The sequence below is a fragment of the Macadamia integrifolia genome, chromosome 9 (assembly GCF_013358625.1).
Source record: "Macadamia integrifolia cultivar HAES 741 chromosome 9, SCU_Mint_v3, whole genome shotgun sequence".
Classification (NCBI taxonomy): Eukaryota; Viridiplantae; Streptophyta; class Magnoliopsida; order Proteales; family Proteaceae; genus Macadamia; species Macadamia integrifolia.
In genome coordinates this window covers 6,180,093-6,195,108 of record NC_056565.1, presented here as the reverse complement: position 1 = coordinate 6,195,108, position 15,016 = coordinate 6,180,093, and the positions used below count along the sequence as shown (strand labels likewise).

Here is a 15,016-nt window from a genome sequence, read left to right as displayed (position 1 = left end):
TTTGACCGCTTTTTTGACCGAATCCTTCAATTAATCATCCGAATTATTCCGAATAATTCTCCGTCCGAATAATTCCCGAATCCAAATTTGTTAACTATGTGTGGGGGAGGTGGGGTTAGTGGTGGGAGGGTAGGCATGGCAAACAAGAATAAGTACGGTGAAGGAAAAAAAAAAAAAAATAAGGTACTTTAGAATACCTCTTATGAGGTTGAGAGAGATAAGGCAGGATTTCACCATACCAATGCTTGATTCCTGGTCTCAAGGTAAACCGCCAAGTTTTTGACCATTGGAACAAAGAAAAAAATCGTCTGCAATTTCGATCTCGTACAATTCCGTGCAATACCACCTTTAGGCGGTGACACGTGTATTGATACCAATACAATGGTCCAGATCTGATTTAAATGTCTTTTTACTGATTTAATGTTTTATTAGTTGTACCAGATCTGGACAATTGTATTGGTATCAATACACGTGTCACCGACTGAAGATGATATTGCACGAAATTGTACGAGATCGGAATTGCAGACGATTTCAACCCTTGGAACAAGCGTAGGTAGTGGCATCTATATTCTCTAAAACAAATAATTTACCTTGGGTTCATTAACCAGGAAATTTGTGAAAGAAAAGGATTTATTGTGTGCTGATGTGTTAAAAAAGGATAGGGAGAGGTTAGAAATAAAAATGTGAGGTATTTTAGAATACCTCTTTTAAGTACTTGATCCCTAGTTCCAAAGGTACAATATAGGATTTTGACCAATGAAGCAGCCAATGGCATTGATGTGTGTGGTTTCTAAAAAAAAATTGTCCAAAAGATCAACATTTTTTTTTGGGGGGGGGGGGGGGGGTAAGATAGATAAACAGAAAATTCTCTATGGTTCTTAGAGATATCCAATATTTGCAGCAGTCTTAATTTGTGTATTTTCTTTTAGGAGAAAGTTTTCCTTCACACACTAAGGGTTCAGTCACCATCCTATGGTCCTAAAATATATCCCTATTAGACGAGGTCAATAATATCAAACCCCTGTAAGCATGATACCCTCCTCCACCCATCTCAAAGCTACGGTCAAGACATTCCTCTTCACCACGGCTCAAGGAAACTCATTCCTTTTATACAAGAAGAGGTAAGAACATACCGACTCATAATATTGCAAAAAAGGCTCTTTCTTTCCCATGTTTTAGGGTAATGAAAGTGTTCTTCTCCTTAGGACTTATTGCCTCTTTTAACCCTTTTTTTACCTCCAATATAAATTTTTCCCCAGGAGAAAAAGGGGGGGGGGTGGTTGGCACAAAAATAAAAAATGCACATTGATCCATCTAATCATGAAATTTTGTTTTATGATTAACCTTGGAGGTAAAAAATTGTGCTGACCGTAGAAAATTGTGGGCTTTGCAACGTAGTCTGTATTAAAGATGGTGTTCTACCCTATTACTGATGGAGATGGAGATGTTAACCTTGATTTGGGAACTAATCCCCCTAGCAAATCAGTACCAACTGCTTCAATATGTGGTATGAGCACTATCGTCGAGGGGAAATTTATGAGGAAAACAATCTTGAAAAATTGCTGCCTTAAGATAAGGATGTGAATTTGAAACCGAAATCAAACCGAGCTATTTACACCGTTTAGTAAATGGTTCGGTTATGGTTTCAAGTTTCAGGCCGGTTGGCTAAACAGGTTGAAATCGAACCGAGCCGTTTAACCCGTGGTTTCAAACCGAATTGAAACCGTGAAAATCAAACCATTTAAACCATCAAAACCAATCTAATTAACCCGTTTAAATATTAAATAAGATGATTGCAAAATATCATCAGTATCTCTTTTGATTCGAAGATTGAATGCTACAAGCCTGTAAGTAATTCTAGAGGTAATTTGCTCATTGTTTGGAATGCCGATTAAATTAATCCAAAGCATTAAGTAGAATGTATATTGATAAAAATGCAATTTTTGTTTATACCATAGCATATTAAATATATATTTTCTAATATTATAACACATTATTGTAAACATTACATACTGACTAGTTAGATGCGCTTGAGACTATTTTTTATCAAAATATTTTTTTTGCTTAGTTGTTTGATTGTTTTAACAAACACATAATGGTTTGCATTTCACATTCTCAAAATTGAATCGTTTATTACCAAAAGCAAATTTTAGTAAACATGCAAATAAATTAACAAACCGATTGCTAACCGTTTAAAAACCGTATGGAATAAACCAAAACCGAAACCATTTAAAATCATAAAATCGAAACCGTTTAAAAATCGTGGAAACCGAAACCGTTTACTAAATGATTACGGTTTCAGAAAGTACAACCGTTTAGTAAATGGTGCGATTATGGTTTCAACCAAAATATATGTGAACCAAACCGAACCATTTAAACCGAATCCAAACCGATTAACACCCTTGCCTTAAGATCTAATGATTGAACTTTGAAGCTAATTTTGTACAATTCAGCCAAGTGATGAGAGAAAAAATGTCTAACACATTTGATGTTACTCTTTACTCTGAAGTTGCTAATACATGGCAGAATAAAGCATTCAAACATGTTTAAAGAACCATTGTGTTGAGAATGAGGATTTTATGGACTATGATTTTATGGCAAATAGTCCATAAAATCCAGTGAAGAGTTTTTCAAGACAAACACAAATATCGGTTACATGCTTACATGTCAAGTTTCAACCAAAACAGAATCGACCAAATGGCAAAATAAAACCTACAAAAATCCAGTGAAAAAAAAAATCAAAAAAGAAATAAACAGATAAAAATACAAAGGAACATACCAACAAATAGAAGAGTATATATCATCAAATCTGACTCTAGAATTCAACACGGCCGATATAAACCATTAACTAGATATCTATATACTTGAAATTGTAACATCAACCATTATTTTACATTTTCTCTAGTATTACCATTCATCTGACCTTTTTCATCAAGCATTTATATACAAAATATTTTTGGAGCTTCTAATAACACAGCAGACTCCAAGTGGCTGTGGATATATGCTCCTAGGATAAAAATTTGATATCCCACAGAAATTTAATTGCAATAATATACAGTTGAAGTAATGACTGATTAGTGCAATGAAAACTGTTCAGAGTGAAATTCTTGGGTAGCTTTGTTTTCTTTTTCTTCCTTTTTTTTTTTTTTTTTTTCTCCTTCCATAAGAGAGTGAAGATAACATTTAATTGAAGCTTAAAAAATTAGGTATCTATGGTAAGCAGCAAAGTTCTTCAAAGGATACTACTTATCACCATATTCACATATTTCTCTCTACACAGCTTTCAACATTTCTCTTCATCAGATGACACTCCCGTAGCAAAAGAATGAATAAGGAAACCATACAGACCTCCACTCCTTCCTCCGTTTCACCGTCCACCGCACCCTCATACCCAAAAAACTAAAAAAGGGAAAGAAGAAAAGAAACATTGCCCCTTCAACACATCCTCCTTTAGAGTGACCACCCTCGGATCACGCCTATCAAAATGCCAGCAGACACACAAAACATATCCGGTATAAATCTCCCAGGCAACTGATTTTGATAATATGAGGCTCCAGATAATTGTCATCTGGTTTCGGCCGGTTTCTATGGAAGCAAAATTCTGCTAATTGTTTGTGTAGCCAGGAAAACAAAGATAAATTAAGTAGTAGCAGGTGCAGAATTCCCTTCTGGCTTGGGACCTGTCCGAATGTACGTAAGACTCCGTGCAGAAGATGGAAAATTGTTGTTGGGGGGAGCGGCACCATTCTGCACACGGGCACTGCCCTCCCCAGCTGTTGTGGATTGAGCATTTCTCTTCCACTGGAAGCTACGGGCACCAGATTTGATCAGGGGACGGGTTCTGAATGAACTGGAGATGCCCCTTGGGAAAGGAACTCTAGCAAGCCTAGCAGCAAATGGAGATGCTCGGGCCATGCGAGGCCAAGTCATCGGAGGAGCGGTTTCTTGATGGATGGAATTTCTCTTTACAACCTGCAAGTGACAAAAATAGAACACAACTTTGCTCAGCAAACGAAAACATGTCAAAAAAATTAATATTGGCCAGGCATGCCTTTGTATGCAGCAACCTGAGTGTATTCATGCACACCTCGAGTTAAGGAGAAGCTTATTACTAATTAAGGTTTACTAACATTCAACATGGCAATTTTACCCAGCAACTCACTCAATTATCATGCCATTAATCATATCTAGATGATGCAATCAATTTTTCAACACAGCACACTAAATCATTCTTAGAATGAAGAAGCATTCCGTGGGCTTTCATGGAATGTTCATTAAAAATCTAGGAATCAATTGAAGCAGTTCAATTTACCCATTTGTTTGCTGATCTTAAAATCCAGCAACCAGCTGGGGGGTCAGAATATCCAATCGGTAAGTTTTGGACATCCAAAGCCACTATTCAATCCATAGTTGTCAGGGCATTTAGGTAACCCAAGAGAAGGCAACCAAGGCATCCAAGGCGCCTGGACGCCTAGGCAACGCCTTGACAACTATGATTCAATCAGACATTCTCTTGGTCCAAAAATGGATAGTCAATCCGAATGATCTGACCACTGTTCTGATAGGAAAAACAGAATCAACATGGGAATCAAACAGAATGATCGAGTGTTGTTCAGTCCTGGTTATCTATAGCCGAGATGCACTATCAGAATGGCATTCATCCTAATGACCCTTAAAACAGTGCTAAAACCCATGGAATTCATCATCAACAGTAAGAAAACCAATTATATTTCCTTTTTTTTTTTTTTTTTTTTCCTAGGATACCTTCAGAATGCGTGACATAAAGGAGGTGCCATTCAGAGATAAGGCATTCTCAGCTGCTTCTTTACGCATAAACTCCACATAGGCAGACCTGCTCAGAGAACATGTTTCAGCTACTACACAACCAAAATAACCTAAAGAAAAAACATATAGGAAACATTTCGTGTAAAAGCTCACCCTTTTGGTTGCCCAGTAGCTGCATCAGTCACAATAACAACTTTCAGAACTTCCCCAAATTTATTGAAATGCCGGGAAAGGGTGTCCTTAGTGGCTGCAAAATGAACCTAAAAAACCAACAATAATGCAAAAAAACATCAGAAATCAAGAAGATGCCCTTCCCATGATGGTAAAATGAGGTTGGAATCAAGATTGGTTACATTGCTAACAAAGATGGTCCGAGATTCAGCATCCTCGGAAGGACGACTGAATGAATATGAACCTGCAAAACAGCAGGAGAAAACATAACTAACCAATAACCAGAAGAAGATTCATAACCCAATTAAGAATATCACGTGACCAGGATTTTGAAATGAAGAAATATATGAAAAACAAATATATAGTGTGATCAATAGTATATACTACTTCTGTGTTAATTATATAGCAGATATGCATTCTTTAAAGATTAGCAGCTCCAGAAATGACGGAATCCATTCTTACCAGGGGTAGCAGACAAAGTCTTCTGAGATTCCCTTTGAGCATGTACATTGGATGATTCCTGTCAATGATCGGGACATAAGCAAAACTTCAGCAACCCAGTACAAAGAGTAAGCCCAAAAGTAGCAATTCAAGCTACAATATAAATCCAAATAGAAAAGGAATTAAAAGAAAGAATTCCATCCATTGCAAAATTTTGGGAATCAGATGACTAAACTCCGCAAGGATGCGTTACTTACATGTTCATTACTAGCCACAACGTTGTTGTTATTCTCCTTTGAGAGCTGCACACCAGGTCTGCCGGCAACTATCTCACTCTCCCGAACAGCTTTACGATTCTCGACTTCTGCAACTTCCCTTGGTGCCTGGTAATGTGGTGGTTTCCATGTGTTTACATTCACAGAGATATTCACAATCTTGCGAGATGTGTTTGTGACCTTGTTAGGAGAATCCTGCTCTTGCATCCTTTTTTTTCTTGCAACCTCATCCTTGTTCTTGGCTACACTGTACTGCACTGTTAGTGAATCTCCCTCCTTGTTTCCACCAGAGATGCCGGTCTGAGAAACATCTGTGGCCCCATGACCCATAACATTGATATCTTCATATCCATCATTATCAGATGCAGAATCAGAAGCCATCTCTTTTTCCCTGTCCACTATTGCCATATCCCTATTGATTTCTTCATTGTATTCATGTCTCTGTACATAATCTGAGTGGGTCAAGCCCAGACTCTGATCAAAATCTGTTTCCATCATATTTGATAGCCTCAATTCTGGTGATTGGTCTGTCACCCGAGATCCATCCATACTATGACCCAAGCGGTCAAATACACTACTCGAACATCCAACCTTAACTACATCTTCAGCAGCTTCTGCTGCAGCTTTGATTGCAGTTGTCATAGCATTTGGCACCCTCGCAATGGATTTTATCCTCTGAGGTTGTTCATCGGTTAACGAATCGACTGTTGATGTAGAAACCACAGACCGAAGACGGTTCGAAGATGCTCCTGATCTTGAATTTGATGGCCGTAAAGTACCCACTGCTTCTCTTACGGCAAATTGAAGCAGCCGACGAGGAGCATCAACGGATGGATGTGGAATTACCTCTCTCTGTCAGAGGTTCAGTAGAAGATTAGGAATATTAAGAAGTAATGCAACGCACACAGTAGTTATTTTTACTTGACCAACAAGTAGAATAAGATGAATGGCTAATGCTTGACCACATAAAGGTATCCTCTCCAAAAATGGAAGTATGTTCAATACTAATACGAACAGTTTTTACCTGTAAGTTTATTGAATCCTACAAGTATTTTCAATTCTAATTCAAGAAGCTTTTTTACCGATTAAGTTTATTGAATTAAATAAAATTATGTGGGCAGTTCGTATGGTAATATTAACTAACAAAATTTATTGAAAGCAAGGTAATTGTTAAAGTGTACTGTGAAGGGAAGTCCCTGTAATATCAATAGAGTTGATTTAGAGTTAGTTTATGTAAGTCATTGTTGAGTTGTTGAGCTGGTCTTTATTTGTATTGGACTCTTAAGTAGGACTCATCTTAATATAAGGTCTGAGAAGCCATGATAAGGTTCAGAATCCTATCGTGGCTCTAGGATTCTCTCTCTCTATCTATCTATCTCCTTCTCTTCTTCTTCTTCTTCTTCTTCTTCTTCTTCTTCTTCTTCTTCATAGATTCTAGTTGGCAATATCTGATTTTATTTAATTGAAGGAGCAAGGTAATTGTTAAAGTGTACTGTGAAGGGAAGTCCTCGTAATATCAATAGAGTTGATTTAGAGTTAGTTTATGTAAGTCATTGCTCAGTTGTTGAGCTGGTCTTTATTTGTATTGGACTCTTAAGTAGGACTCTTATCTTAATATAAGGTCTGAGAAGCCATGATAAGGTTCAGAATCCTATTGTGGCTCTAGGATTCTCTCTCTCTATCTGTCTCATTCTCTTCTTCTTCTTCATAGACCCTAGTTGGCAATATCTGATTTTGTTACATGGTATCAAGCCATGAAGAAGAAGGGGGGAAATCTGAAATCCTAGTTGTTGATAAAAACTAGGGTCTCTTGTGCATGAAGATTGATTATGCTGAACATATGAACTGCTGGTTCCTTATGAAGTGCCTCTGGTTCGTAACATTTGGTTTTGTTACAGTTATTTAGTATCTCTTGCAAGTTCTAAAGAAGGTATCCATGGAATTACAACACATACATGACCAACTACAAGAGACACCCTCACACAAACATCATCCCAACCATGTGGTCTTAAACATAAAAAGGGACGACTCGTTTGCACCATCTAGAATATTATTCTACTCATCAGCTAGCATGGATCAACAGGAGTGGCTAATTCTGACAGCATAAATCTAAAGGGGCCACTTTAATTGAAGAATCAGTATAGGAGCCATCAAGCCTAGGGATAGATAAGAAACAAGAAACAAGAAACATTATAGTGAAAGTCAAAATTATATTCAATCAAATTCAGTAGACATAAGTGGCATGGCCCAGAAATTTCTTTTCCATTACTTTTTATGCTGGTGATCTTCCCAAACTGGAACATAGTACAATCTCCAAGCAAAGAAGTGCATTGGGGTTTGGGGGGATGGGGATGAACAAAATGTAAAGTTACTGGTATTAATCAGAGAAGCTGATTGCTTTCCTCCTAGCACTAACATCTTCTGCAAATAATTGAAGCCAAGACCAACAACGTATCAGATGAGTCGGTAGCATTACAGGTCTTCCCTTCAGAAATTTTGTGTACGTCCTAAGTTGGAACCTCCATCTTGGACTGGTACCTCTCTGCTCAGTAAATATCCTCTCTTCTTTTTATAAGACAGGGAAAAAGCGAGATTAAATTTTTATTTCTTTTTTCACTCTTTTGGAAGTGGCCAAGTGAGGAGGGTTTGGAGCAAGAGACAAAAAAGCCAATGGAGGGGGGCTGACCAGCATATACCAAAGCTTGATCTAAGGTAGCATATAAATATCCTGCAGCATAGAATTTCCAAAATTTATTCTATTTTAGTTGATTTCAAGCAAGTATGTGATTCCAGCTGCGATTTATGTCTTCACCTAGGAGTAAAATCCATAACCCACTTACCCAAATGATTACCCCCTCCCTCCTCTGTACTTGGCAATTTTTTTTCTAAAAAATTCCAAAGCCTCTGAAGTAGAAGCATAATCAAGAAATGCTTCAGCTCCTCCGCATAATAGGAATCATAGTTCCTATCCTAATGCATCAAGTTTTTACTATGGCTTGGGTTTGTTCAATAACAACCACATTCATGACTTCCCATGGAGCTAGACTGGTCATGAAGGGCCATTTGTAATTTTGCTTTTATTGGCTGTGGGACGCGATTTTGAACTTCTTATGATTGTGGTCTCAAGAGAGAAATTTTCATTTGCTTTGTATCCCTAACAGAAGTAGGAGCTAAAAGAGTCTTATCAGAAGAGTCTTGGGTCTTTTCTGTCTAGTCTTGTTTTGCAATTGACATTTGAATTTTGGTGTCTTGACCTCCACATGAATTGTAGAAGAAGCATTGTCATTTTTTGGTCTCTATACACTGATTCCTTGGTGTTCTATTCCATCTCAATGCTGTCCATGTGGTATGAGCATGGTTTCAAGTATCATTATTGGTCTGCCAATATCAATACCTGACCGATCTGGATCAGTTGCCCGTATCGTTTCAGTAGGGGTAAAACAGTAATTTTTTTTATTTTTTTTACAAGGGCAAAAGTGACCGATACACACTGATCATTACCAATACCAATCCGTATCGTATCGGTATCAGCCGAAACCGATACCAATAACTAAACCCTTGGGTATGAGTGAATCATCTTCATTTACTTCTCCTTGCTCTGAAATAGCATAATACTGCAATTACAACATCTAATTTTGTTGTTTTCATTAGTTAAATCAGATATCTTGTCATCCTGCATTCAAGATTCTGTAAGATAAAGGTCCTGGGTCTTTTGGGTCTGATCTAGTTTTGTAATAGATAATTCACTTTTGGAATCTTCATCTCCATATGAATTGAAGAAACCGTGTTGATGTTTCCAGATCACCGTCCATTAGTCCACCAATTTCTTGGTACATTACTACATCTTTGCTGTGGATCATGTGGTCAGCACCCATATATTTTCCTTTATTTATTTATTTTCCTTTTTCATAAATGTCCATCTTTTTCTTTGCTCCTTCGCATTCTGAAAGTTTAAATTCACAATCAGTGACCTCCTTTTATTTTATTTTTGAATCAAGGAACCAAGATCTTTAAAACTTCAAATCCTAAACCCTTTCAACTTTAAAATCTTCAATGGCGTTTCCCTAGGAACTCTCCAGATTTTACCAGATTTCCCATTTTTTCTTCTGTTTTTTCCTATGATTCGGATGCTTACACTGCATGAGTCCCAAAGAAATGGAAGGGGCAGGGACGATCATCTTACTGTTTGAAACAAAATAAGGGAAAAAGAAGCCTGCCTGGCAGGGTGGCCCCTGCGCCCAGACACAAAGGGAGGTGAAATGACCGCCCTGCCCCAATGAATGTGAAAAATCCTGCTCTTGTTGGTGCTCCCGCATGCTGGTACAAAGGCCACGCTTCCAGGCAGTGAACCCTCTCCCATAAAATGTTTGGGTAATTCTGTTATTTTCTAGAGGAGGGAATTCCACTCAACCAGTAGACAATAGTTGTCTAGGCATTGCCAAGGCATCCAGGTGGCTTTGCCAGGACTGGCACCTTGCTGGTGTCACCTTAAATATTGGCCCCTTCGACCGCCTTGGTTTGCCCAGGCGCGGTGACAACTATGCAGTAGGCATCTCGCATAACCCTCAACCCCCCCCCCACAAACACTCAATTATTCTAACTACAACATCCAAGAGCTCCCAAAATACAATGGTGAAAATTAAATATATAGAACTTGTAGTGATGGAAACTATACGAATTTGAAAGAAATCAAAACAAAATAATTATTAAAAAATAAATACAAAATACAATCAAGTCAAGACATTTTCAGGTGAGAACTCCAACCCTTTCAAACATCAATAAAAATTTGTGCATAAAGTTAGTTAAAATCCATTCACCAGTAACAAATTTAACTTCTAGTTTCCAAGATTTGAAAGATAAAGCGATGTCCAGAGCCATGAGGAGCAAAGCATATAACCACTGTTAACTAAAAGAAAATAATGGTTCTAACCTTAGCTTGATGTCGCTCTTCTTGCCGACTACGTTTTTCCTGGACCAAAGGCCTGGGAGAACGAGATCGTTTCACACGACCGGACTTCTGATGAGTTTTTTCCTCTGGATGGAAACTTTCAATCTCAGAACTTCGAAGAGGAGGAGGTTCATCCACATCCCTCACCAGTCCTTTCCATTCCCTATTCCGCCGGCTTCTAGATTCCATGGTATATTTTTCTCTTCCATATTCAGAATCCAACTGCTGAGAATCAATTCTCACCACATCTTCCCCAAATATTGGTTTCGCTTTGGCAATTTCCTCTTGATTACATAATAAAGGTTGAGCATACAATTGCAGATTTGAAGACAGATGGTCCCAAAGCCTGCGAAGAGATAGAACAGGAGGTTATGACAACCTATAGCTAGCGATAGTTTTATGACCTGAATGGAGTGCCGTGAAATTACCATGAAACAAAAGAATCCGTGTCATCCCCCAAAAATACGTTCAGCTCATTCTGTGCCTCATCCTTGTGCTTGCCATTCCTCAGTAAGACGATGACATATTCCTGCATATGCAAATTGAGAAATTGGTAAAATAATGCCAAATGTTCCGCTATATTCTTAAATAATCCATCTTCAAGCTTCTTATCTTATGTACATATGTAACAGACTCTCAGCCATAAATTGCTGAATACCAACAACATCACCCTCCATGTTGACAGCATGACAGTGTGACACTCCATCATAGGAGTTACTTAACCATCCCGGCAACTTGAGGCAACTTGCCTATTTTAGACTTCAAACTGTGGTTTTAACCAATACAAGCCAAGTTCAATTCAATAAAAACATTCATCACAGTGAAGATGAACTGAGTTGAGGTTGAGGAGTCGAGACAATGATTCGGTTAGGGTTGACACAATTCAAGCTAGTGCTACTGAAGTATACAATAAAATTCGCAGATGGGTAATAATAGTTGTAGTTAATCAATTCAACCACATTGAAATCAACATGCGATCTTGTACCATGGAAAATTTATCACAACTTGCTCTCAGTTGTATACAATGGGCTAAAATTCATGGAAAGGGCAAAATCAGATCACAAATCAAAAATAAAACAATAACTAGAATGAATACTTGATTATATTGTACAGTTTAAACCTCATACAATTTAAGCACACAAAGGCCTTGACATTAAAATCACACTATAACCAAGAGATTGTGAAAATCACCGTTGCCACTGTCCTCTTGTGATGCAGTGGCCTTAGATTGGCTGGATAATTATGACACATTATAGAAACAAAAGCCCAAGAAGGTCCAACCCAAAGTCCTGGCTGATGGGATCAATTTTAAACCCATACAAGAGCTATCACAAATAACCTTGTAATTTTGTCTTATAAATTAGCAATTGTCAGTGTAGGTGTCGTTGGACCATAGTTGTCAAGGCGTCGTCTACCCGTCCAGGAGGGCTACTTGGAGTCTAGGCAACTATTGCCTTATTGCATTGGAGCCTTACTACAAGGCGCAACACTTATTTTATGTCAAATATCAACTAAATAGATGTTTTATATTTGTTATTTAATTTACTTAATATATTATTCACAAATAAGCAAATACCCCCTATTTGAATCCAATCAAAATAGTTTAAGAATAAATTCTAAAAGGATAAAAAGTCAATCCCCTAGTCCTAGAACTAAAACAAAATTTTTTGTTGCATGGATGATTTTCAACTTTCAAATGCTTGTGTTTTTCTCAATTCTGAAATTTTCATAAATCTTATCATTGTAAAACATTGCTAAAAACCAAAAGTCAAGTAAAATAATCTTTTGATTTGATAATCAGAAAATTATTTTCATTCAGAAGATTTTAACAGCATTCGCATAATTTAAAAAAAGTTTGACTGAAGCATAATTTTGTCATTAAAACTCATATTTAAGTAATCACAGACTCGTTGAAAAATTGGTTTTATACTCTACCTAATACAAAATTTCTCATGTAAAAATAAAATAATTTGACCAGTCAAAATTATTATTGAACAAGAAAATTTTTCTAAATGGTGATTTTTTACAACTTAACGTTAATTTTTTATGATTAGATATGGCTTAATGTTTATTTTTGATGACTTCATGTGGCTTAATGTTGATTTTTTATGATACAATGTATTATGTAGCATACTACATAATGTTATTAAAGAGGAAAAATAAAAAATAACATTGGTTGCCTTAAGGCGGGCGACTTGTTGCCTAAGCGCTTAGGCAGCCATCCAACGCCGCAGTTTGACTTGGTGCCAGTGACAACTATGGTGGGGACCAAGTTATTTCATGCAACTTACAACACTCATAGGTGAGGCTCTTCTTCTGACCATTAGAAAGTGAGTGCAAGATTACAAAAGATTCGAGAAATAAAGACATCCATGTACAACTATATTGGTAGCTAACAGACCCTTTCATTCCATTAGGGGATAGATGTCAAAAGGGACGAACACACAAGCAAGCAGACATAAAATCATGATGAGATTCATGAATTTACGTGTACTTTTTGAGAACTCAATCAGTGAAGCATCTATAGATTTTCCTTCACCTATAGGGAACTCAAATCTAACTTGTGACGCATTGAAGTCCAGCAAGGAATAGAATTTTCAGTCTCAGTATCACACATATGTTTGTCCAGAGTGCAGTGAAATTTCCAGTTCAAGTGTTACATGTTCGATTTTCCTAAATGGGGATGGGAGAAGATTACTATTCCGAAGACTTGCAAAGTCAGTGGTTAAGCAGATCAAAACATACACATCTAATTCAAAGCCTGCTTACATGTCCAGAACAGTTATAGGAGCAACTCTTAACCCCCTTAACTGTTTACTTGACCCAGTTTGTGACATCTCCATCATGAGTGGGAAGAAGAACTTCGAATCTGAGAGAGAAAATCGAGCTAATTTACTGCAAGGATGTCAGAAACGTGGGCCAGCAATCTTCAATGTCTCTCGTGCGTTACATGGATGCAATAGTAACCAAAACAATACCGATTACTGAAAGAGTGAATTCCTGTGAGTGGTGAAATCGAACCGACAACTTCTCTCAAAAGTAACATCAATAAGATAAACTAAAACCTCTCTAAACCCAAAAAATTAACATTCCACAACATCCATCCCATCAAACATTCAAACTCTCGTTCAAAAAAGAGCAACAGTTCGTAAAACTGAAATGGCGATATATTGGATAGATGCCAATAAAAAAGATAGGAAGACATACAGACACTAAGAGTGAGAGAGAGGAAGAAAAGCCGACACATACCACAAGAATGTCATCGGTGTAATCTCCCATGAACTCCTTCAACTTATCTTTGACTCTCTCACGTAACATTGCCGCTCCCTCGCCGCTGAAATTAACCCTAAATGTCCGATCGTCGACTAGATCGGGACCTTCCATATCCTAACTTCTGCTATAAAAAGTAAATATATCAAAGCTCCAGGGCAGAGTTAAAAAGATACTCCGCTTCGTCTCTTCGATGGAGATTCGCAGACAACGAAGCTCCAAAGACTATAAACCTTGAAATCTTAGAATTCCTTAATCGATTTTACGAGGCGTGCGACGAGGTTACCTCAATGACTCCGAAACGAAACTTGATCAACAATATATAATGAAGAGAGATGCGTATATGTATAGAGAAGTTATTCCGATCAACCTGACTTTTTTCCGGCGAGAACTTCCTCTACAGTGGGGAAGAACCCCCTAACTCCCCAAGTCCCAAGCGTCTTTTCCCGGGAGTAACTCCCTCTCAAAACCACCACCGAACCCTGTATGCGGTTATCATGAATATTTCATTCTTTTTTTGACAAAATTTTTATTAAATAAAAAAAATAAAATCTGCTCCGTAATATTTTTCCATTCCGATTAGACCCCTATTTTAAATACTGATAGAATTGTTTTTTTTTTTTTTTTATATAATTTAAGGGAAAAGGCTGGCGCTGGACACACTGCTAGCGTACTCAGTTGGTGTCTGCCTCTCTCTCCCTCTGTCTTCCTTCCCTTTGTCTAGTGAAGAGATCCCTACCTCCAGTTTACCTAGAGTGAGCAGCATGTCTTTCCCATAAATATAAGAAATAAATAAAATAAAATAAATAAATAAATAAATAAAAGAAAAAATGGTGAATACATTTACATTCACATTCTTAAAACTTGAAGAGAGAGGGCAAGAGGGTTATTTCATGTGAGGAGAAAAGAGATGGACACAAAGGTGCTAGGGTTTCTTGCCTCCACAACTCATAAAACTTCATCCCAAAGTTGAAATAATAAAGTGAGACTAAGTTCTCTGTCCCATTACATACTCGTATGTTAGTGCCCCTCTTTCTCTCTCTCTCTCCCTCTCCTCTCACAATAAGGGATATATATGTCATTAGAGAGAGAAACATTAGAAATGTGTTAACATACGCTACGCATT

The 15,016-nt window shown here is 37.5% G+C and overlaps 1 protein-coding gene across 1 annotated transcript; it reads right to left on the bottom strand.

Moving 5' to 3' along the window:
• Nucleotides 1-3,042: 3,042 nt before the first annotated feature.
• LOC122090077 lies at nt 3,043-14,376 on the bottom strand. The gene is made up of 10 exons (XM_042659915.1): nt 14,177-14,376; nt 13,870-14,014; nt 11,049-11,149; nt 10,603-10,966; nt 5,655-6,524; nt 5,419-5,476; nt 5,139-5,200; nt 4,939-5,045; nt 4,765-4,852; nt 3,043-3,972 (listed from the first exon to the last, which is right to left on the bottom strand). Exons 2-10 carry the CDS (start codon nt 14,002-14,004, stop codon nt 3,640-3,642), a joined length of 2,118 nt encoding a protein of 705 aa, XP_042515849.1. The 5' UTR covers nt 14,005-14,014; nt 14,177-14,376; the 3' UTR covers nt 3,043-3,639.
• Nucleotides 14,377-15,016: the final 640 nt, after the last annotated feature.